Here is a 25,685-nt window from a genome sequence, read left to right as displayed (position 1 = left end):
CCCCAACTGCGTTTTTATCACAGAAGAGCTACAATATGTACAAAACAAAACCCAGCTCTTTCTCTTCATCTTTGATAGACTAAAATACGCAATGAAGGCACATTATAACACATTCCATGCCGAGCCATTGACATTACACTTCCTCCATACGCTGCTGGTTAGCCCAACAAAACACAAACTAGTCACCAAGCTATATCGCATAGCCAGAGATGAGAAAGTCACTGTCAACAATGGGAGCATGGACTTAATCCACAGCTTACACAGAAGGAGTGAGGGAACTGCTGTCAGCTAACCAGTGCGCTCACGTCGAATGGCAATTTATACATTACCCACTTCAAATATCTCCACCAGGTCTATTATACACTGCACAAACTGTGTAAATATGGTATTAGGGACAGCAATGCATGTAGGCGATGCGGAACACAGGGAGCAGACTTCTGGCACTTGGCATGGGAGTGCAAACCATGACTAACATTGAATTACAGTGTACTCCACAAATGTGTCTATTGTCTTTCACACCATTTCTAAAGGGTGCCACGGCTAAATTTGTTAGAATTGCTTTGGCTAGGTGGCGAGTAAATGGGAGAGTTCAGCTGTCCTGCTTCCTGATCACTGGATAAAGGACCGTGTGTACTGTATGCAGAGGAGCTGCCTGCCCCCTTGAGACCCAAAGACATTTGGCAGCCCTTATTGAAATCTTACGGTCTACTGAACAAGAAACGTCATCTGAAAATGCAGAAAAGTAGTATTGTATGTGTATACTGATGGTACAGCAATTTATCACACTGAAGAAGATTGTACCTGAAGGCAAATGATTAATTGTAATATATAGCAACAGGTTGTTTGTTCTACTTGGTTTTCGTAATGTATGCAACGTTGACCATGTATACAATGTATGCATTAGAACTAATAAAAAGTCAAACAAAAAAAAAATGCACGAAGCTGGGCAGGGGACGCTCCGGTTCCAAGGAAGGGAGAGAGGCTCAGAGCCGTCCCAGTAGGCCGCGTGGCCGGAGCCGTAGGACGACAACCTTCCGCATCCCGCGTCGCATCGGCCGACTGATGGGAAGAAGGTGAAGAACGGTAGTGCTTCTTCGCCTTCTTCTTGCGCTTCGACTTACCAGATGACAAAGACTTCGAGGAGGAATGATGGTGGTGATTAAGCGACCAGTCCCGTGAACTTCCTCTCGACCAGGACCTCGAGCGGCGCAGAGATGACTGCCGGGCCTCCAAAAGCATTCGGGACCGCTCACGGAAAGACTTCGTGTTCATGGCCCGACAGTCGGAGCACGACTTCAGGTCGTGTTCGCGTTCCAGGCACCAGAGGCACACGAGGTGGGGCAGTGACTGTGAGAAGTTGGCCTGATATATGATGCTCACTAGTTCTAGTGATCACCTTGTATCAGTCCAAACAACCCTTATGGTGATTGGTTTTAAGTCAACCTTATAGACCAGCTATCCTAATGGTAGCATGGACAAAGCAGTCTTAGGCTAAACTCTTTTGGCATGTGAAGCCAGCTGTTTTACCACATATAACCCCTTGAATACCAAGTGAAAGGACACCACACAAGTTGTTATGAAAATAAACAATATATTTATTAACTAACCTACACCTCTGAACTCTATGAGATCAGAGGACTAAGCACATGACAATCTCTTAGGAAAAATACGTTTAAGTTGCACAAATTACAATGGTGCCCTAGGGGCACGACAAACCAAATACTAAGTAAGTGGAATGTGAAAGTCGAAAAAAAGGAATGGGGCTCGCCAGAGGCTGTAGGATCGCTGGGACCACGCTACACTAACTCTAGGTAAGTAATAGGAGACTCACGGAACGCGTGTGCAGAGTGTGAACTCAACAGTGTCTATGGACAGTACAGTTCAAGTAAAAGGTGAGTACGGACAATCCTGACTATGTAAGACAAAAACGACTGTGGAACTGGACACTAGGAGAGTCAAGCTACCCTTGAGCACCGAAATGCTCGTGTTACCTCACCCACAGGCTGTGGGTGCATAGGTGCGAAGTCGTGTCAGGTTCCGGCGTTGAAGTCTATGGAGCCTGGAAGAAAAGATGCTGCAGGCGATCAGGAGGAAGATGTCCGGTGTGATCCAAGGGTGGATCAGTGAAGAGGAGAACCTGAAAGCAGAGGGGACAATGTTCAAAGTCACTAGCCAGTGACTGGAGTGGAACCAGGAGTGGAACCAAATGTCGTCGTCGCAATCAGGTGAGGGTGGACGCTTGTCTCTGCAGCCACGTGGACCAGGTGGTGTCTTCGACGACCAGGATGGAGGCACGAGCTGTCCTACGCAGGCTCTCGCTGTCGGCGGTGTCGGATACGGATTTGGAGTCAACAGGCCTTGGCAAAGGCAACCCACGCGGTGAGTGGAAACGGCATCTGGAGTGGACCAGGAGGGTCCGGGGTGCTCCTCTTTTGGAAGGGAGCAAGGGCCAGTCTGGAGCAACCAGACCAGCAGTGAAGATTTCAAGGTTCGTCGTCTAGGAGGTCACTAGCCAGCCGCCAAGTGACCAGACAACGCGTCGAGCAGCAAACAGGCAGAAGGGCCCCACGCAGATCTCGTGGATGCTGGAGGGCTGGTCTTCGATGCAGGAGCTGCTCGGACTCGGGGCTTCTCAGTCCCCAAAGCACTTGGACAAGGTTACCTCAGAAGTCGTGCTGGAGCGAAGTGCTGCTTCTTTCAAGATGGCCGGTCCCCACGTGTCTCGACGCACCCACGGATCTCAGCTGTGCTGCAGATGTAGGTAGAGGTCGGAGAGGTCTGGGAATCCGGGTCTCGTCGGGCTCTGAAGTCTGGATCCTCGAGGGAAGACGACAAAGGGAAGCCGCTGGACGCTGGTGGTGCCTGCTTGTGCAAGGTGGACACTCCTTGACCACAAGGGAGATTTCTTCAGTCTTCTGTGGAACAGAACATCGAAGTCCAGAGTTTCTTCTTGTAAAGTTGTTCAGGATAATCTAATTTGGAATGGGACCAGCTCCTACCTTTATCCTGCTAAAGGGAGCTGTACTACGACTAGGTCTCTCCTATGGGTGGGACCAGGAAGGGGGGTGGTTACACCCCCTATCCTTTGTCCGGTCTTGCGCCAGAGCTGGGGCTGGAGAGCCCCAGGAACTGGTTTAGACCGGTGTATGCACAGGGACACCTTGTGTGCCCCAGGCATGTCTCATTCCTTTCAGCCCTGTCCTACCTAATACACAAATTCCTGTCTGGGGTGGTGCTAGCACCTCCCAAGGCAGGAAACCCTTTGTCCAAGCCTCCCTCGCTGGAAGGACTCCCAGCAGCAGGAGGTCAGACTTGTGTCTGTGGTGGCAGCATCCATTTTGTGATGCAGAGGCTCGAGCTAAATTTAACTGGGGTTCACAGTGACATACATGCCGTCTCCCTCTAGAAAGGTGGGATGCTACCCCCGTCGGTAGAATTGGCGAGGGGGTAGTATTCCAATTCGTATGACACCTTACTCAACATGTTTTGATAATGCTATACCAAAGTTAGCAATAACCGCAAGGATTATAATGCACTTAAGAGTATATGGTATAGCGTTATCATGGAAACAGCTAAAGGACTTGGTTCCGAAAGCTGCAGACAGGCTCAGCTCATGCCAGAGCACTATCTCACATAATTCCAAGCACTCTGCCTCCAGGATTGTTAAGGCCTGCCATAGGAGTGACTTATAGGAGTATATGTGTCCATTTTAGGGTTAGATATAGAGATACTATATCTACAGCAAAGGGTGCTTACACCACCTTGCCCCAGCTGATTGATCAGCCAGTTGTGTCAGATTTGGATGGCCATCCAGGAGTGGCATAATACATGCTGCAGCCCCTGGTAGGTCCTGGGTGCACCTATGCCCTGGGTACCTAAGGTACACTGTACAGGGGCTGATAAGGTGACTCAGTATCCAATTAGATATGTACCTAAGGTACATGGAGTCCATTTTACAGAGAGAGCAGGAAGCCTGGGTTCCTGAATAGCAGGATCCCAGGCCAACTAAGTTGAAAACCAGCAAAACATCAGGCAAATAGTTGGGGGCAACCATAGTCAGATATCCACCTTCCTACAGTGACCAATATCAACTTGTGACAGGAGTCACAAGGCTTGAAGCCGGTCCAACAATGGACATCTCTATGTGCACCAGGAGTCGAACGACTCGAAAAAGATTTTGACAAAAGTCGAACAAGTATGCGCTGACTGGCGTGGAGAAAGAAAGAACTGACATCAGCGCACAGTGGCTGCGGTCTAAGTAGACACCGCAACGTCATTCCGGCGACCACGACGCTAACGACGAACAGACTCGACCGAGGCGCAGGGGTACTGCTAAAGAAAAAAATCTCTGGATCCAGTCTGACGCCTGGATGTAATTCTAAGGTAAGGAATCTATAACTAATAGTCTCTTTCAGATTTATGTAGTAATACATTTACTAAGTATACTTCATGAGGAGGAAGAACATATTCGGATAGAGGCAACAAAGTAAAGAGACTGCTTTTAATGCCAGCACCCCCTTTTTCATATTACCCTGTACAACACATAGCTCTACACGATGTTGTATAAATAAACAGCAAATAATTTAATTCTTTTTTTGCAAGGCTTTTTGAACTAGGCACAGCTTTTAAATTCATATATTCTTTCAACTAGGACACAAGTGACTGAAAAGCACTTACTGTAAAACGCTCATCTTTAATTGGAGTCCGTGCAGTAATTCTATTACACGATGCACATCACCAAGAAGCTGGTGAGTGGCTATAATTTTCTTGGCGTTTTGATGGGAATAGTTTTCCTCCAAAAATGATAAGCCATGCAAGTGTCCATTCTTCAACCACTCTTTGTCATACCAATATTTCAAGCCAGATCTCTGACCTAAAGGCAAAACATTTAAAGGTCTACAATGAAAATTACTGACTTGTTACCATAATCCTTTTTAAGTCTAACATAGTGCATTGTGAATCAGACAGCTGCACAGGACCAAAAAGGCTACACTCTGATTGCCTCTTGTGTGTGTGTATGTGCATTTTTCCTGTATGCTAACTATTAAAATATGATAAAACATCTCTCTCTATATTATATATATATATATATATATATATATATATATATATATATATATATATATATATATATATATATATATATATATACACACACACACATATATATATATAGCCTATAACAAATGTTGCTGTATAGAATATATAAATTACTATTCCAGTATAATTAAAACACCTTAAGTAACGTAAATTAGACAGAAAAATGAAGTTTGTTTTGAAAGACAGTGGCACAATTTTCAGTTTCAGACAATTTAAATATATAATACAAACAAATGGAAAATATTTTTGTGGACTTGTTTATTGCAGGAAAGTGAAGCAACACAGATAAGAAACATTCATGTACATATTCTATCTTCTCCACAGGTCACTGAATAGTTCTAAAGTTGTGTGCTAGTGAAGGCACATTCTGTGAACTAGGTGAACATTCCAGTACTTTATTAGAATCCTGTAATGTCTCAGGCACCTGTTCTGTAAAGAAGTAGTCGTGATTTGTGGCTTGAAACTGTAATTATGCTTCTCCTCTGGTGCTAGCTATGAATCTTCTGGGTAGATAGCGACCTAAACCCTCTGTCACCGCCAATTTTTGCCCATCAACTGTTTCCTTCTTAGGACTTTTTTCAATTCTACAGATCTTACTACAACAGCACTGCATTCAGAAGTGTCTCAGTTTGCTATGAGAATAGAATGCTAGTGCTATAGCTGTTCATTAGAATTGTATGAGGAAGCTGCAGTATACCACAGGTGAACCAGCTAATTGCTGCTGCAAGTACATTTTACTCAGCATATTAGACATTTATCTTACATGGATCCAGAAAATATTTGTGAATTTACGGAAAAAGGACCTGCGCTTCTAGAGCACTTTCTATTTTTCCAAGAGATAACCATGATAAAAAATTATTTCCTTGCAAACATTATTCATCAAATCCCAGCGATGAGAATAGCGATCAGAATTTCTGAGATTACTATCACATTACAACACATGGGGCCATATGTATCATGTAAATTCGCAATTGCAAAGGCCGAAATTAGCAGAATTTCGGCCCTTGCGAAAGCGAATTTGCTAAATGGAATGTATGATGCAAAACTGGTGCAAAATAAGGAATTACAAAATTTGCGATTCCTTAAATGCAATGTATGTAGCGAAAAAACCTAGCAAAATGCCCTTAAGGAATCGCAAATTACCACCAACTTCTAGTTGGTGGTAAGTTGCGAATTCCTTGAAAAATGCAGTTTTGCATTTTTCAAAGTGCCATGTGACGCACATACATGCCCTTAGGGCATGTATGTGCGCCACATGTGCACCCATGCATATTTCAGGGGTGCAACAGGGTGTCCTTTGGACACCCCTGCACCCTTGAAATTATTCTCAATTTGCGATTCGCAAATTGCGAATCGCAAATAGAGAATAACTTCCTATTCATTCCTATGGGCCTCCCATAGAAATTAATGGGAAAGTATTCCTTAATTGCGATTCGTAATTTGCTAATCGCAATTAAGGAATTCTAAGGAATCGCAAAAAAAATGCGATTTTGTACATACATACTCATTTGCTATTCTCAAATAGCGAATTCTTAAAAATCGCTATTTGAGAATCGCAAAAGGGTATCTTCATACATATGGCCCATAATTCCTTATATCAGTAGGATTCCACTAACAAATGATGTATATTGTGACTAAAATCGGAAATCGTCCGTTTTATATGCTCATCATTGTACCCTTAAAGCCAGTCACTCACTGTAATACATTTCTTGGAGCCAAAAAACAGCAGAACTTTATAACAAATAAAAATTCACTCTGGTATGCTTCTTTTAACTATCCATCTAAGTAATCCAATGAAAAACACTTCACATCACAATTATGTGAAATTCCTGCTATTTTTTAGGAATTCAATTTAAAATGCTAATATTGTTCAAGGAGGGTTGCTGACACACTCCCAGGTAGCTGCTGACCACGGTGGAGCAGACTCCACTCAATCAATACCTACCTAGGAATGCCCACCCGCCACCTTAGATAATATGGTTTATACACTATACTCTTCCTGAAATAGGAAAATGTAGCCTGTCCTTGGTAATAACTGAAATAAAAAACAATCATCTAAGGGCAACACTTCATTTATGCTAAGGAAAGATGAATACCTCGGACTCCTCTTTAGGGGTGACTAGGTTTGCATACCTACAGTGGCGGTTGACAACCACCACCTATGTTCTTTTTATGGCAAGAAGAATTGTCTTGCTTGACAGCTTCATTGTGCCCGTTTCTGGGATACTAAGTATTCTATAACTTTCAAAAGTTTGCCCGACTGTGTTCCGCCAGGAACGAGGAGTTCCGGCAAACTCTGCCAACTGCAGCGTTGCAGACTTTTTTCTTGGATGAGTCTCGCCAACTTAATTTGGCGAACGCAAATTTGCATCCCCTAGTGTGAATTTTGGGCGGCATGTGCGACCGTGCACGCTGAAAAGCTGCCACTCGAGTAGAAAATCTACTTTGCTTATTCCAACACAGTGGTACAAGCCTTGGTCTGGTGGTATGAGCCCACAGTGCTTTCAAGGACTGCTTGATGGCTGGTGTATAGAAGATATTAATGCAAAGGATTATACACCTTGACTATGGCTTTTTATGCAAAACCCTACCTTTGCCCCCGAGCACCCCAGAAAAAGCTGTTGCAGGCATCTGATGGTCTTTGGTGTGATCAATGTAAAAGCTTAAGGTCCCTTTTGGGGTCCTGCCTATGGAATCTTTCCTTCTAATTCGAGGTCGCAGGTGGAGCTAAGAATGTTGAGAGAGTTATACACTGACAAACACGTTAAGGTGTCCGGATATTGCAAAAAGGCCACCCTGGTCCGTAATAGTTTGTCCAAGGGAAACATGTGGTAGGGTGATTGCATAGAGATAGCCTGGAGTTCACTAATGCGACGAGCTGGCAATCATAATAAGGGAGAAAGACTTGATAGTCAGGAGATGCAAAAAGCAGAGGCACCTCGCCTCAAAGGGGGTAAACTAGAGGAAAGTCTGTACCAAATTAAGATCCTACTTTGTTATCAAACTGTTTGGGAGGAAAGTCATATCAAACATTTAATGAACCACATCACAACATGTAATTTGAACATGGATGGTTGGTAAGGCAAATGCAAAACGGCAAAGGGGCCGACAAATAACCTTTAATGGTGCCCACTGCAAGACCTTGCTGAGCCAAAGACAAAATAAACAATAAAACATGCAACAGTTTTTCTACCAAAGGATCTGTTTTGTAGACTCCACACCATGCCACACGTCTTTCCTAGTGCCCAGTGTAAATGGACTTAGTAGATGCACTTCTGGCCTTGAGAATGAAATCTACACAGGTGTTGGATCAAACACAGTCACCTGTCATTGCTCAATCTCAATGCATGGAGCTGTAGATTGTTTTGGTCCGGGTGGAGAACCAAGCCATGCTGTTGTGATAGAAAATTGTCCCGAAGCAGTAGACAGATTGGAGGACAGATGTTCATGCCCAAAAGTTCCAGGCACCATACTCTCCTGGCCAAATTTCCAGCCACTAGGATTACTTGGGTCTGGTCATTCCCAATCTTCAGAACTCTGGGCAGGAGATTCAAAGGCAAAAAAGGCGTACAGAAGTACTGTGCTCTGCTTTAGTCTGAAAGCGCCTTCTAGAGAGTGTTTTTGTGAACTACAACGTGCTGACATTTTTACACTACACCTAATCGACAGAGGTGAAAAAATCCAGCCCAATGATGGGCATTGAAGGTGCAAAGATGTGTCCACGCTATTGCACAGGAGCACCAGAATCTTTTTGATCAACTTTGTTTTATTAGATTCATCTGCATTGCACACAATATCAGTTAGACAATCACAATATCGCAATTTTGCTTGTGCCCCCCTCCCCACCCTTGCTCCAAGCTCCCCTGCCCTGGGAGGGTGCAATGTGTCCATGCAAGCTAGTGGGGGCAATATGAACCTGAACCATGCAATTAACAACTCCCATGCCCCAACGTCCCATACCCCCTTCCCAAGACCCACCTCCCCCCTTCAACTGTCCCCCCCACCCTCCGGTGTGTTCCGCTGCCTTTCCAAGTAACGATGTGTTGGTGTTGCGGCTGGGCCTTTAACTTTTGGCCTCTGGTTTCTTGTGGAATTCATCCACCAGGCGGAGGACCCTAAGATATTTCGGGCATGTCAGCTCGTTGAATACCTGGGTTAACAGTGAGACTAGTGGCTGCCATGTCTTCCTGAAGGAGTCAGTAGTTTGTGTGAGGGAGGCCTGTATCCTTTCCATGCCCATAATGTATCAAAGTCTGTAGAGCCACCCTGTATGCGTGGGCTTTCGTGAGGTACCCCATGGTGAGAGGATGTGCTGCGTTGCTGCCCCTACTGCCAGATCTATTTGCCTCCCCTGTATTGATTTGAGTGGAAACGTGATTTTGTTCGGGAGGCCCAGAACCGTGTAGGCGGGGAAGCGAGGGATTTCTGTTTCAAAGTGTTGGTCTATATCCCGGAGCACTGCCTCCCAGTATTCCTGCACTTCCGCACATTCCCATACCAAGTGTATCATTGTCCCAGTTTGGCCACAAACCCTCCAGCAGTTGGGATCACGGCGCGGGTTACTCTGGTGAAGCCGCGCCGGAGTCAAGTGCCAATAGTAGGCCACTTTCACTGCCGCTTCCCGGCTGGCCACGTTGCTGGCTGTGTGGTGGGCTCTATAATAAATATCCTGCCATTCCTTATCTGTGAGTGTGCGCCCTATCTCTCGCTCCCACAGTCTTTGACCTGCGGATCGTGTTGTGGGGGGGGAGGGAGGGGGGTGGGCGCCAGTAGTTTGTATAGTTCTGTGATAGCCCGAGTATCGGCGTTTTTTGTGACAAGCCACTTCTCGTACGCCGTGAGGTGCCGGATAACATGTGGGACGATATCCTTATTCGTGAGCCAGTGTCGCCGCTGAAAGTATTGGAACCGTTGTGGTTTTTCGATCCCATACATATCTCGTATGGTGTCTAGTGGAATGAAGCCCTCTGTGTCTAACAGATTCCCGGTGGTCCTACAGTCTGACCGTCGCCATTGGGGGAATGAGCTGGGGGCCATCCCAGGTGGGAAGGCCAGATTATCTAGCAGATTGTCATCTGCGACGGGAAAGATGTGAGATTTTTGGCGACCGCCACCGCGTCCCACACCTGAAGGAGTGAATTTATGGAAATTCTACACCGCCAAGTGAAACTGTATGTGTACCGATTACATTCAGTGTTGTCCAGACTGGATTGTTGAAAGAAGACACGTTAAGAGAGGATATATTGATCTCTGAAGACCGAAATATTTATTAGCCCTAGTCCTGATGAGGCCAGAATGACGATGGCTGAAACGCGTCGACATTTTGTTTAAAGAAGATCCCAGCCAAATTATTTGAATTAATGAAAACATATTATTCACAAGGAGTAAAAAGTTTTGAAGATAGTCTAAGGAGACATGGACTATGTATACTGCTTGTGTTAGTTCTGGTGGAGCTTACTTTGAGAGGAATGCGGAGTCTGTACACTTAGCGAGCATCCTCTGGTTATAAAAAAATCGGTCTATTATAGTTTGAATACATCCTTCTGATTTATGTTTGTATGTATATATATATATTATGGACTTTGTTCGAGGGATGCAATTCACCATGTTCCACACAAGCAATTAAGGAACGGGACAAGCGGAGAACTGACTACGTCAGAGCACCACGGTGTGTTTGTGGGAGGGTCACTGTACCTGGCTCACTAAACTTCGGATGTCTGCAGCTCCTTGAAGTGTGTGGGAGGCACACTGCGAGTCTTCTTGGGCCATGGGAGGGGGAAACACCACAAACCCTCCCCCAGAGACGTCATCCTTTTTTGGCCCAATGAAAGGACTCACCTGGCGATATTAAACTGCCCGCGAATGACCGTCAGAACTCTAACTTCCCAGCGCATATGGCATTGAAGAAGGCATTACGCCGAAACCGGTCTGCCCGAGCTGAGGGGAGAAGATAACGCAAACATTCTGCAGTGTTGTTAACTGGTGGCAATAAATCTCCTTGCAACAAATCCAGCATGTGTCAGCCCGTTTTTTAAGAAAAGCGGGATTGGAGGTGAGATTGGAAGCGGAGGGTCGGCCCCGCTATACTGACACGCCTCTTGGTTTGGTGCTCCGCATTTGCCGGCGAACTTCGTGGATTGAGTGCAAGGACTGCACAAATGCGGCGCCCCCCCAACCTGGACTATGTGTGGGTAATGGGGAAAGAGAAACAGCTGGTCTGTTATGGACTTTGTTCGAGGGATGCAATTCACCATGTTCCACACAAGCAATTAAGGAACGGGACAAGCGGAGAACTGACTACGTCAGAGCACCACGGTGTGTTTGTGGGAGGGTCACTGTACCTGGCTCACTAAACTTCGGATGTCTGCAGCTCCTTGAAGTGTGTGGGAGGCACACTGCGAGTCTTCTTGGGCCATGGGAGGGGGAAACACCACAAACCCTCCCCCAGAGACGTCATCCTTTTTTGGCCCAATGAAAGGACTCACCTGGCGATATTAAACTGCCCGCGAATGACCGTCAGAACTCTAACTTCCCAGCGCATATGGCATTGAAGAAGGCATTACGCCGAAACCGGTCTGCCCGAGCTGAGGGGAGAAGATAACGCGAACATTCTGCAGTGTTGTTAACTGGTGGCAATAAATCTCCTTGCAACAAATCCAGCATGTGTCAGCCCGTTTTTTAAGAAAAGCGGGATTGGAGGTGAGATTGGAAGCGGAGGGTCGGCCCCGCTATACTGACACGCCTCTTGGTTTGGTGCTCCGCATTTGCCGGCGAACTTCGTGGATTGAGTGCAAGGACTGCACAAATGCGGCGCCCCCCCAACCTGGACTATGTGTGGGTAATGGGGAAAGAGAAACAGCTGGTCTGTTATGGACTTTGTTCGAGGGATGCAATTCACCATGTTCCACACAAGCAATTAAGGAACGGGACAAGCGGAGAACTGACTACGTCAGAGCACCACGGTGTGTTTGTGGGAGGGTCACTGTACCTGGCTCACTAAACTTCGGATGTCTGCAGCTCCTTGAAGTGTGTGGGAGGCACACTGCGAGTCTTCTTGGGCCATGGGAGGGGGAAACACCACAAACCCTCCCCCAGAGACGTCATCCTTTTTTGGCCCAATGAAAGGACTCACCTGGCGATATTAAACTGCCCGCGAATGACCGTCAGAACTCTAACTTCCCAGCGCATATGGCATTGAAGAAGGCATTACGCCGAAACCGGTCTGCCCGAGCTGAGGGGAGAAGATAACGCGAACATTCTGCAGTGTTGTTAACTGGTGGCAATAAATCTCCTTGCAACAAATCCAGCATGTGTCAGCCCGTTTTTTAAGAAAAGCGGGATTGGAGGTGATATATATATATATATATATATATATGTGTGTTTTATATATGTTTATGTAAAAAGTAATGTGTAAATATATATACGTGTGTGTTCGTTCGTTTGAAGTGGGCCTATAAATCACACAAGCCCCAATTTAATTTGAAATCCTTTTCAATCTAAATAAAAAATCAATAAGAGAACAACATATGGTGTGCTCGCTCTGTGGAGATGGGAAATTTTACTAATACAAAATAGTGTTTCCAGACAATTTATTTGTTGTAGGGGTAGATAATTAAACTTTCTCACCCCTTTCCATTAACTCCGTTAATAGTGTCCCAGGCACCACTTAGCTTTATGTAGTAGTTTCAATCAATCAATCAATCATAACATTTGTAAAGTGAACTATTCACCTGTGAGAGTGTCAAGGTGCTGAGAGGAGGGGTGCTGCTTCTGCTCGAATAGCCAGGTCTTGAGTAGCCTCCGGAAGGCGAGTAGGTCCTGGGTCTGCCGTAGAAGGATGGGGAAGGTGTTCCAGGTTTTTGGCAGGGAGGAGGGAGAACGATCTGCCGCTGGTATTCGCTCTTCGGATGCGGGGGAAGGTGGCGAAGTCGGCGGAGCTGAGCTGGCAGTTCTGGGTGTATAAGGTGAGTCGTCTGTTGAGGTATGTCGGTCCGGTATTGTGGAGTGCTTTCTGTGCGTGGGTGAGGAGCTTGAAGGTGATCCTCTTGTTGACGGGAACCCCGTGCAAGTCTTTTAGGTGGGGTGTGATGTAGCTGTGGCGAGGGATGTCGAGGATCAAGCTTGCAGAGGCGTTCTGTATGCATTGTAGTCTTTTCAGGAGTTTGGATGAGGCTCCTGCTTAGAGGGCGTTACCGTAGTCTAGCTTGCTGCTGACGAGGGATTGTGTGACCGTTCTTCTCGTTTCAGTGGGGATCCACCTGTAGATCTTGCGGAGCATGCGGAAGGTGTTGAAGCAGGAGGATTAGACGGCATCGACTTGCTTGGTCATGAAGAGTGTTGAGTCGAGGATGAAACTCAGCTTGCATGCATGGTCGGTGGGTGTCGGTGCTGCTCCCAGTGCAGTCGGTCACCAGGAATAGTCCCACGCCTAGGGAGTGGAGCCGAGGATGAGGACTTCCGTCTTGTCTGACTTCAGCTTCAGGCAGCTGATCTTCATCCGTGAAGGTTGGTTTTGGCGGTGAGGGGGTCCTTGGTGAGGGAAGAGGATCAGCTGGGTGTCGTCTGCCTAGTGGATGATGTTGAGGTTGTGCAGTCGGGCAACGTGAGCAAGTGGTGCCAAGTAGATGTTTAACAATGTCGGGTTGAGGGATGATTCTTGGTGTAAGCCGCAGATGATCTAGGTGGCTTCGGATCAGAAAGGGGGGAGACTGACGCTCTGGGTTCTGCCGGAGAGGAAAGAGGTAGTCCAGTCCAGTGCTTTGTCTCGGATCGCAGCATTGTGGAGGCGTGTGCGTATGGTGCAGTGGCAGACAGTGTCGAAGGTGGCTGACAGGTCCAGGAGGATGAGGGCCGCAGTATCGCCCTTGTCCAGTAGGATCCTGGTGTCCTCAGTGCAGCGATGAGGGCAGTTTCGGGGCAGTGGTTGCTGCGGAACCCTTATTGGGACGGATCCAGGATGCTGTTCTCCTCGAGGTAGCGGGTCAGTTGTCTGTTGACGGTCTTCTCGATGAGCTTCGCTGGGAATGGGAGCAGAGAGATGGGTCGGAAGTTCTTTAGGTCCTTTGGATCCGCCTTGAGTTTTTTGAGTGAGGCGTTGATCTCTGCGTGCTTCCAGGTTTCCGGGAAGGTCGCGGTATCGAATGAGATTTTTTTTTTTTTGGGAGTTCAAATCTGCTTTATTGGGTAAGTTGAAACATGGTACACAGCTTATTGCGCCTACAACCCGGAGGCCGGCAGCGGAAAGTAGTTGATATTGACACAGCCTCACGGCCAGCATCCCGGAGGCCCGGCGGCAATGTATAGAGGTAGGGAAGTAGGGTATCACAGCCGATGTTGCTAGGCAAGATAGGATGAACAGCAGTAGAACAGTGTTTTTTCTGGAAAAAAAGTTCGTTTTTCTCCTTTTTGGTGTCCATAACAGTTTAACAAAACCCCCCAACAAAGCGGTAACTAAAAGGCAATCAATGACTACATGGCAGAATAAGTGTTGGTGATCTGGTGTGGTATAGTATGGAAGCAGAGGTGTTCAGAATAATGTGTGCGTGTCATGAGCGTCTCAGCAAGAGGGTCGCAGTGAGCCAAAAGCAATGCCGGGGATGGAGCCCTGAAGTAATATCTACCAGAGAGTATTGTGACACATGTCGGGTAGAGCATGGGATGAAAGCGTGGTAGTAAGGAGGATTATCCAAGGGGGCAGAGCTACGACGCAGGTGTCGCATGAAGTTCAGGGGGGGTAAGTGGGAAAACCGCAGGTTAGTAGCGGGGAGAGCACCATCTGGATAGTACAATGAGGAGGCGTGCGCACAGATGCAGGGTCCCTGATCAGGCCCGGAATGGGAACAGTGCACTAATCTATAATAGGTTGGTCGCCTTTCGGGTCTACGTCATCCGACCGTGCGAGCAGGTATCGCACCAGTGGATCCCAGATGTCGCTGGGTCGACTCGAAACGGGAAGTAGCTCAGCAAAGGTCGCATGTTGATCTTGGCAGTGAGTTAGGTCAGCTAGCCAGTCCTTGAATTTGGGCGCTCTGCCCCTGCCCCACCGGCATGCCACGCGTCTCTTGGCCAGCAGTAGTGCGGTATCAACGAATTTCCGGCAGGACCTAGGAAGCTGCATTGTGTCCCCGAGCAGGGTCACCAGTGGGTCCAGGGGTACATTCTCCTCAACCATCTCCGTGAGGGCATCCACCACTTGTTGCCAGTAGCATGCCACCTGGGGGCATGCCCATGCCAAGTGAAGAAAATCGGCACCATCGGCGCGGCAGCGTTCACAGCGATCATCTTCCGTCAGGCCAAATCGCCGCCTCCTCACCGGCGTGTAATACACCCGCTGCAGGAATTTATAATGGATGATCTTCAATCTGCTGCTGGCAGAGATGCAGGAGGTAAGAGCACAACAATGGTGCCACTGTTCGTCCGATATATCGATAGCAAGTTCAGCAGACCAGCGCAGCCGCGCACTGGATTCTGGCATCGGGGCGGCCCCCCTGAGTTGGCAGTAAAGGCCGGAGATCAAGTGGGTCCCATCCTGTGAACACAATAGTAAGTGTAACGGTGGCAGAGTGTCAGGTTCACTGGGAAATTCGGGCAGGATGTCTCTCATCCCTGCTCGTAGCCGCACATAGTAAAAAAGCTCGAGAGGAGTGCGTTCATGTTCAGCAAAGAATAGGTCTGCAGATTTAAAGGAACCATCGAAGAACATCGAAGGAGATGTTGATGTCTTTGCGGTGAGAGGGTGCGATGGTGGAGCTGGCTTTGTTGAAGATGTGTGGGCATGGGTCAGACGGAGAGCCGGAGTGGATGGTGTTCATGATTTTGATAGTGTCGTTGTAGTTTATGTTGGTCCAGGTGAGCAGGGGATTGGTGAGGGTGGTGGCTGTGAGGTCGGAGGGTGGTCAGGGTTTTGAAGCTGTAGTGGATGTCTGAGATCTTGCGATGGAAAAAGATGGCGAGGGCGTCGCACAGGTCTTGTGAAGGTGGGATGTCGTCGGTGTTTGAGAGCTCCTTCACGATGTTACAGAGCTCTTTGCTGTTGTGTGCGTTGTTGTCTATGCTGTCTTTGAAGATGGTCCTTTTGGCGGATCTGATGAGGTGATGGTGTCTGCGGATGGCGTTCATGTGGGCTGCGTAGCTGTCTGGTGTCTGTTCGCAGTGCCATTTCTTCTCTAGTTTTCGGCAGGTTTGCTTGGATGCCTGGAGGTCCGTGGTGAACCAACTGGCTTTCTTGTTAGTGTGTCTTGTTTTTTTTTGAGCCGGCAAGGGTGTTGGAGAAGTCATTGATCCACTGTTTAAGGTTGCGGGCGTCGGTGTCATGGTCGACGGGTGGGCTTCGGGCGAGGGTGGTGTTTAGCTGGTCTTCGGTGACTTTGCTCCAGCATTGGCAAGGGGTCTGTTGAGTGCGGTGGTGCATGGTGGGTTTCTGGAAAGAGAAGTGGATGCAGCAATGGTCGGTCCAGATGCACAAGTTACTACTTGTGTAACGATATATCTGTAAGAGACATTAGTGATAGATTCCTTACCTTAGAATATCCCCAGGCGTCAGACTGGATCCGGAAACTTTTGCGTAGCAATACCCCTGCGCGTCGTAAGGCGTCGTCCGCGTCCGTCGTCTGCGTCGGAATGACGTTGCCGGAGTACTTAGACGCCGCCCTCGCGCGCTGACGTCAGTTCTTATACACAGCTTTTCTGCGCCAGATACGCAGAGCCATGATAGAACCAACACTGGTGCCATGAAACTAGGGTCCTGAAAGGGGATGGGTGGGTCGGTAAGGAATCTATCCCTAACTAATGTCTCTTACAGATATATCGTTACACAAGTAGTAACTTGTGCATCTGAAAGAGAGACTTTAGTGATGGATTCCTTACCTTAGAATAGATACCCCAGCAATACCAACCCCGTGGTGGGTCTGCGAACCAAGGAGGTTTAGAGGAAAGAGCCTGGAGCTCACTCACTATCCTGGCAGAGGTGATGGCAATCAGGAAAGCAGTCTTAAGTGTAAGAAGACGGAGAGGACAGTTATGAAGCGGTTCAAAGGGAGCGCACATCAAGAAAGGGCAGAAAGGTAGCCCTTGATAGTGCCCAACTTCTGCAAGAGGAAGTTACGGCCCTCTTGGCCAAGGGGGCCATCGAGCGCGTTCCTGGGCCGGATTTAGGGTGTGGTTGTTACTCCCACTACTTTCTGGTACCCAAGAAGGGCAAAGGGGGCCTGCGCCCTATCTTGGACCTACGGAACGTCAACGGCTTCCTCTCGAAGGAGAAGTTCAAAATGCTGACATTGGCTCAGGTCTTAGCTGCCCTGGACCCAGGAGACTGGATGGTAGCGTTAGACTTGCAGGACGCTTATTTCCACATCCCCGTCCTGCCGGCCCACCGGCGCTACCTGCGGTTCACGGTAGGTCACAAGCACTTTCAGTTTACAGTGCTCCCCTTCGGCCTTACCAGCGCCCCAAGGGTGTTCACGAAAGGGATGGCGGTGGTCGCAGCTCATCTGCGCAGATTAGGGGTTTCAGTCTTCCCCTACCTCGACGACTGGTTGTTGAAGGCGGGCTCGTCACAGACCGTCGTCAGCCTCCTCCAGACTACGGCAGACCTCCTGCACCAGCTGGGGTTTTTCATCAACATGCCGATGTCACACCTGTGCCCCTCTCAGAAGCTCCTCTTCATCGGAGCGGTCCTCGACTCGGCGCAGTTTCGGGTTTATACTCCCAAACAGAGGGTCCGGGATATTCAGGCTCTGATTCCACTCTTTCAGCCTTTATCCAGGGTCTCGGTCAAGTTGACGCTGCGGCTTCTGGGGCTGATGGCCTCCTGCATCGTTCTGGTGCATCACGCCAGGTGGCGGATGCGGGCTCTGCAGTGGGACCTGAAGTTTCAGTGGGTCCAGCATCAGGGCAACCTGTCCGACCAGGTCATGATCTCGGAGGGCACTGCGAGTCAACTGCAATGGCGGCTCACGGACCCGAATTGGGTCAGCGGCAGATCCCTCTCCCTTTCCCAACCAGAGCACGTAGTTGTGACGGACGCGTCCCTCCTGGGCTGGAGAGGCCACATGGGAGAGGCAGAGATCAGAGGCCTCTGGTCTCCGGCGGAGTCCCAGCTCCTTATCAACCTTCTGGAGCTGCGGGCGATTGGTCTAGCACTAAAGGCATTCCTCCCCTCTGTCCGGGGTAGTGTAGTGCAGGTGTTCACGGACAACACCACTGCCATGTGGTTCTGCAACAAACAGGGCGAGGTGGGGTTGTGGACTCTCTGCCAGGAGGCTCTGCGCCTCTGGCAGTGGCTGGAACATCAGGGCGTGACCCTGATGATTCAACACCTGGCAGGTTCTCTAAATGCCAGGGCAGACGAGATCAGCCGAAGGTGCATGATGGATCACGAAAGGCGCCTGAACTCTGACATGGCGCAAGGCCTCTTTCTGCAGTGGGGAGAGCCTTGGTTAGATCTATTCGCCACTGAAGAGAACGCGCAAGGTCATCAGTTCTGCTCGTTGGAATTTCCAAGGCGGCCCTCGCTCGGGGACGCTTTACGTCGCGAGTGGAGTTGCGGTCTGTTGTACGCCTTTCCGCCTATACCACTTCTGCCCAGAGTGCTGAAGAAAATCAAGCGCGACTGGGCCAAGTCATCCTTGTGGCTCCAGACTGGGCGCGAAGTTACTGGTATCCCGAGCTACTCAGTATGTCAGTCGATCCCCCGATTCGTCTGCCTCTTCAAGAGGACCTTCTGTCGCAGCAGCAGGGGACGGTTCTCCACCCGAACCGGTCCAGTCTCTACCTCCATGCTTGGAGATTGAGCGGCGACAGTTGAGGCCAATTGACTTGCCCCCTGAAGTCTGTAATGTCATTCTGGCAGCCAGGCGTCCCTCCACAAAGTCGGTATACGCCTGCAGGTGGAACAGATTTGTGGCATGGTGCACAGCAAAGGCTGTGGATCCTCTCAATGCCCCTCTTTCTGAGGTTCTCCTCTTCCTTCTTTCTCTTGCCCAGCAGGGCTCTGCTCTGGGCACTATCAAGGGCTACCTGTCTGCCGTTTCAGCCTTCTTAAGGCTACCTGATCAGCCTACTTTGTTCAAGTCTCCCATTGCAAACAGATTCTTAAAGGGCATCACTCATATGTTCCCTCCTGTTCCTTTCGTGATGCCCCAGTGGGACTTGAACCTGGTCCTAACTTACTTGATGTGCGCTCCCTTTGAGCCGCTTCATAAATGTCCTGTTCGTCTTCTTACACTTAAGACTGCTTTCTTGGTTGCCATCACCTCTGCCAGGAGAGAGTGAGCGAGCTCCAGGCGCTTTCCTCTAAACCTCCTTTCCTTTCTGTCCATCCGGACAAGGTTGTGTTGTGGACAAAACCCTCTTTCCTGCCCAAGGTAGTCACAGCCTTTCACATCGGGCAGTCCATCACCTTGCCCACCTTCTTTCCGCCTCCGCATCCCTCAAAAGAGGAAGGGAGGCTCCACCGTCTGGACCCAAAACGTGCGCTCTCTTACTATCTGGATCTCACACGCCAGTTCCGGGTGGATGACCAACTCTTTGTTGGTTACGTGGGCGCTAAGAAATCCCGGGCGGTGCACAAGCGGACCATTTCTTGGTGGATCGTGTTGTGCATTCAAGCATGTTACTCTTTGGCTAAGAAGGAACCTCCTGTTGGGCTGAGGGCCCACTCCACTCGGGCCACGGCGACTATTACTGCCCTGGGCCGAGGAGTACCTTGCAGGACATTTGTCAGGCAGCTATGTGGGCCTCGCTGCACACGTTTGCAAGACACTACTGCCTGGACAGCCAAGTCTGGAGGGATGGCTTCTTTGGCCGTTCCGTCCTCCAGGACTTTCTGGTGCGATTATTGGTTTGCAGACCCACCACCGGGGTTGGTATTGCTGGGGTATTTATTCCAAGGTAAGTAATCTATCACAAACGTGCCTCTTTCAGATGCACAAGTTACTACTTGTGTAACGATATATCTGTAAGAGACATTAGTAAGTGATCGATTCCTTACCGACCCACCCATCCTCCCCGTTCTGCGAACCGATATTTAGGGTTAAGGTCATCCCCTTTCAGGACTCTAGTTTCATGGCACCAGAACTGGTTCTATCATGGCTCTGCTTATTTGCCGCGGAAAAGCTGTGTATAAGGTCTGACGTCAGCGCGTGAGAGCGGCGTTTAAGTACTCCGGCGACATCATTCCGGCACTAACAACGCAGACGACGGACGCGGAGCCGCGGACGACACCTACCGACGCACTGGGGTATTGCTACGCAAAAGTTTCCGGATCCAGTCTGACGCCTGGGGATATTCTAAGGTAAGGAATCTATCACTAACTAATGTCTCTTACAGATATATCGTTACACAAGTAGTAACTTGTGCGCCTTGTCGCCAAAGAATCGACGGCCATCAAACGGCATGTCCAGAAGGGTGGCCTGGACATCAACCGAAAAGTTGGCGGTCCTCAACCAGGCGTGGCGTCGAACTGCCACCGTCGTTGCCATTGCTCTGCCCAGTGAGTCCGTTGTATCCAGCCCACAGCGGATGGAATAGTGTGCCGCATCTCGACCCTGCGCAAGGGCTTGGGCGAGTTTAGTCCGGGCCTCCTCCGGACATTAAGGCAGCACGTCCGTGACCGTGTCCAACAGAGTGTGGGTGTAGCGGCCCAAGTGGCATGCAGTATTGACTGACCGCAGTCCCGAACTCAGGGACGAGAACACCTTCTTACCGAATTGTTCGTACCTCTTGGATTCCCGATCGGGCGGAGCCGTCGGGAATGCAGTCTGGGAAGTAGAGGCCTGGATAACCAGGCTCTCGGGGTGGGGTGAGTGGACAAGAAGCAAGGGTCGCCAGGAGCCGGGCGGTAGCGTCTGGCCACGTTCCTATCTACAGGCTGACCTGTAGCGGGCTTGGACCAAGTGCCCAAAAGAACGTCACACAAGGCCTCAATAAATGGCAGCAGAGGCTCAGCCGAGCTTGCCTGCGGTTTAAGGACCTTAGTGAGTCCTTAAACCACGACCGAGGTTAGTCGTCACGGCCGCGACGGGGAGCTCTAGGCCCAATGCCTTGGCCGCCCGCGTCAACACTACACTGTAGGCAGCCCCCTCCTCCTTAGCCACGGTTGGAGGGGAGACAAAACCAGTGTCTGGCAAAGTGTCCAGTCCACTGGCATCCCCAAGCTCACATGTCCAGTCCTGTTGATACTGGCACTCCTGTGCCAGAGGGTCCAGAGACCCCTCCCAATGTCCCTCGTCACTCATCAACTGAAATTCAGGTTCAAAGGATGGGGCCGGTTTGTGGAAATAAAAGTCTCAGTACGATGTCGAGAGCGGCGCCGCTCCGGCGCCGGAACCGAATCGAGGGCAGGATCGGAGGCGGCGCCGGGGGCGACACCCTAGGGGCCAGCGTCGGTGAGGTCATGAGATCGACCGGCAACGACCCGGATCCGGAAGTGGATCCAGTGGGGGCCTGCGGCGGCGGGACCGAAGTCACCGGGCCGGAGCACCCGACTGCGGAGCCGAAGCACCTGACCTGCTAAGCCCTCCAGCTGGGACCACTGGGCCTGAAGGCGCAACGGAGCCCGGCGGAGGAGGGAGAGATCTCATAGCCATGAGGTACCGCTCGATCTCCTCTGGCGTCGCATCATGCCCAGGGACCAGAAGGTGTGGGGCAGGTTGCGACGCCAGCAACTCCGTCGGAGCCGCGTGGGTGGTGTCACCAGAACCCCCGGCCGCGTCGCACGAGCGTCGGGGTGGGTCGGAAGAGCAATGACGCCTTTCCGACCTCTCATGCCTCTTACCTGAGGACCTTGATCCGGAAGACCGATGCAGGCTCTCGGAGCTACGAGGGCTCCGACCCCGCGACCGGGACCTCGAACGGCACGGGCCGACTGTCGGAGCTCAAGTCGCTTGCGGGACCGCTCCCGCCTAGCCTTAGACGCCAGGGCCCGGCAGTCGGAGCATGTTCCGTCGTCGTGGTCGAGGACTAGACACTGAAGACACCGGCGATGGGGGTCGGTAACCGACATCAGTCGGTTTCACTTGGAGCAGGGTTTAAACCTGGGCATCCCTACCGGCACCGTAGGAGTCGAACGACTCAAGAAAAAACATATCAAAAGATCAAGAAAGTTTATTCAAAAATTGACTAAGGGGTAGAGCTTCTCCAGATCTGCACTAGCTGGCGCGAAAAAAAGAAGAACTGACGGCAGCGCGCGAGGGCGGCGTCTAAGTACTCTGGCGACGTTATTCTGGAGCTAACGACTCAGACGATTGACGACGCCTACCGACGCGCAGGGGTATTGCTACGCAAAAGTTTCCGGATGCAGTCTGACGCCTGAGGATATTCCAAGGTAAGGAATCTATCACTAACGTGTCTTTCAGATTAGTTCGGTGGTGTGGCTGAAGGAGACGTGGGAGCTTGCGGAGAAGATGATGTCAAGTGTGTGTCCGGCAGAGTGGGTGGGTGCTGTGACTCGTTGTCTAAGTTCAAGGTTGGCAAAGTTGTCAATCAAGGTGGTGGAATTGGTGTTGTTGATGTTCTTGAGGTGAAAGTTCAGGTCCCCGAGGTGGATGCAGTCTGTGGAGGCGTGGACGTGCTTGCTGACGAATCAGCGATGGCGTCGCTGAACTGTGGCCGTGGTCCGGGGGTCTGTAGAGGAGTGTTCCTCTGAGGGTGGTGGTGGGATCGGTGTGGATCTGGAAGTGAAGGTGTTCAGCGGTGCGGAGGGTGTCGTTGGTGCTGGTTGAGACTCTGAGGGTGTTCCTGTGGACGATGGTGATTTTTCCTCCTGTTCTGTTTGGCTTCTGTGTTTCAGAGGTTAATCCCAAAAATGTTTGGGAACATGAAGGGAGTATATTACTTTCAGGATGACATTGATATGAGGGAAGGATGATAAAGATCATGATGATAAACTGAAGAACATTTTGGAAAAAATGCAAAGCAGTGGTCTCAGAGTGAAAGCAGAAACATGCAAAATGAAGGTCAATAGTGTGACTTATCTAGGACACAATATTGATGGCAATGGGATAAGACCTAATGATAAAGTGGTAGTTTGTATTGTTAAAAGTATGGTACCTAGCAACCAGGATGATATGAAGTCTTTTTTAGGTGTAATTGAATTTTATGCCAAATTTATAGAACATTTTTCTGACAACAATAAATCATTGAGAAATTTACTCAAGAAATCTTCCAAATTTGTGTGGTGCGAAACTTATCAAATAATTTTACATCAAGTTCGAAATAGAAAACACCTGCATTTAAGTAGTTTTGATATGTCCTGCAAGACTCTTCTTTCGACTGATGCCAGTGCATATGGCTAAGGAGCAGTTCTTACACAAATTCAGGAAGGTGAAGAGATTGTATACACTGTACCACAGGTTTATCTCTGTTTGAACTACTAAGAAAGAGGAAACCAAAACCGGCTGTTGCTTTTGGTTACAAGGTAAGAGGTATTGAGGTGGGGGAGAAGGCATTGCTGAAGATGGTTAGTGAAAAGCAAATATTGTATATATTAACTAATTTGTTGAGAGGACCAGAGCTAAGGAGCTTGATGTGGTATGTGGCCAAAAAGTCAGAATTAAATTGCCAGGATGATTAGCAAAAGGAAGATCAGTATTTTCGGAACCCAAGGTTGCCAAGAGTGAGGAAGCGTAATGGAGAATTGCAGATGGATCAAGATGGAGTTAGTGTAAGTTTGTAAAAGTGATGTGTGTGAAGATAATGGTTGGGAATGAAAGTATAGTGGAGTGATTGAGAGCAAAACACTTGAGTGATAGAAGAGAAAATGAAGGTTCGGCATAGAGGAGCAAGACGGTGGCAGAAAGAAATTAGAAGGAAAATGCTACTTACCAGTATGCATCTGTTCTTGGCATGTAGAGTTGCAGAGTTACACACTGTGCATAGATCGCCACCTAGTGTTGGGCCCGGATGTTTGCAGTTTGTTGTTGTCCTGAAAAGTTCTTTGGAAGTCACAAGATAGGCGACTCCTCCTTAGGCGACATTGCGCATGGGCATCGGCTCCATCCTCAGACTGTTTTTCGCCATTAGGGAAATGATGGAGCTTTGCAAGAAAAGGAAGGATGTCCATGTAAGCTGTATCTAATTAAGATAATACTGGAACAGACAAGGGTAGACGGGTGCGCGTGTATAACTCTGCAGCTCTACATGCCAAGAACAGATGCATACTGGTATGTAGCATTTTCCCTTTGAGGCATATTAGCTGCAGATTACACACTGTGCATAGATTGTATAGCAGTACCCACTTTTAGCGGCGACCACCCCATCTGTTGCAATAGTTTGAAATAATGTTTTGAGAACAGCCTGGCCACATTAGCTTGTTTGGTTTGCACATCTACACAATAGTGTTTTGTGAATGTGTGCGGTGTAGACCATGTAGCTGCTCTGCAGATAGCATCTAGGGGAATGTTCCCAAAAAATGCCATTAAATGCCTATTTTTCTGGTAGAATGGGCTTTAGGAGGAACAGATAACGTACATTTCGCTTTGTGGTAACAAATCTGTATGCATTTGACAATCCATCTAGTTATCCCAGATTTTGAAATGGGATTACCCTTGTGTGGTAGTGAGAAAGGCACAAAAAGTTTTGTCTTACGAAAGGGTTGTGTTCTCTCGATGTAGTATAGCAATACTCTTCTGACATCTAGGGTATGAAGAGCTCTTCCTGCTACTGTTTGTGGCTGCGAGAAGAAAACGGGCAGTTCCACAGATTGATTGAGGTGGAAGGGAGATATGACTGAGTAGGAATTTTGGATTAGTACGTAGAACATCCTTATTATGATGCATTTGCAAAAAACGTTCTTGAATGCTTGTAGTTCACTAACTCTTCGCAGAGAAGTAATAGCTACTAGGAACGCAACCTTCCATGTTAAAAATTGTAGTTCAGATTTATGTAATGGTTCGAAGGGAGGTCCCATTAGCCTTGGATAACAATGTTTAAATTCCACACAGGTGAAGGTGGCACTCTGAGAGGAATTATTCTCTTGAGACCTTCCATAACAGCCTTAATAGTAGGCACTTTGAATAGAGATCGATGCTGTCTGTTTTGCAGATATGCTGCTATTGCAGCAAGATGCAGTCTAATAGATGTGTAGGCTAAGTTACATCTTTGGAGGTGCAGTAAGTATCCTATGATGTGTTGAATAGACACGTCTAAAGGATTTATATTATTGTTGTGACAATATAGAACGAAGCGTTTCCACTTGGCTGCATAACAAGCTCTAGTGGTTGGGCGTCTAGCTTCTTTTATGGCATTCATGCAGTCTGGAGGAAGGTTCAGATATCCAAATTCTAAGACTTCAGGAGCCAAATCGCTAGGTTGAGCTGAGCTGGGTCCGGGTGCCTGATCTCTCCATGGTTCTGTGTTAAAAGGTGTGGAGACAGGTATAATGGTTGGTGCGGTACCACAGACAGCTGTAGCAGTGTTTTGTACCATGGCTGTCTGTCTGGAGCAACTAGGATGAGGGTTAGAGAACGCTGCTGTCGTTTGAGTACTACTAGTGGCATGAGTGGTAGAGGTGGAAAAGCATACGCAAATCTGTTTGACCAGTTAATCCATATCGCATTGCCTTTGGACAGTGATGTTGGGCTAGAAGG

The 25,685-nt window shown here is 48.8% G+C and overlaps 1 protein-coding gene across 1 annotated transcript in view; it reads right to left on the bottom strand.

Annotated features, from left to right (window-relative positions):
- Positions 1–25,685, bottom strand: part of PHF20 (PHD finger protein 20) — a 1,006,161-nt gene that overhangs the window by 100,159 nt on the left and 880,317 nt on the right. The window contains exon 19 of the mRNA XM_086932347.1: positions 4,678–4,873. Coding sequence (XP_086788473.1) covers positions 4,678–4,873 — 196 coding nt within the window. The remainder of the gene's footprint in view (positions 1–4,677; positions 4,874–25,685) is intronic.

This window comes from Lissotriton vulgaris, chromosome 7 (genome assembly GCF_964263255.1).
Source record: "Lissotriton vulgaris chromosome 7, aLisVul1.2, whole genome shotgun sequence".
NCBI classification, from domain to species: Eukaryota; Metazoa; Chordata; class Amphibia; order Caudata; family Salamandridae; genus Lissotriton; species Lissotriton vulgaris.
The sequence above is the reverse complement of the archived record's forward strand: the minus strand, read 5'-3'. Positions and strand labels throughout refer to the sequence as shown.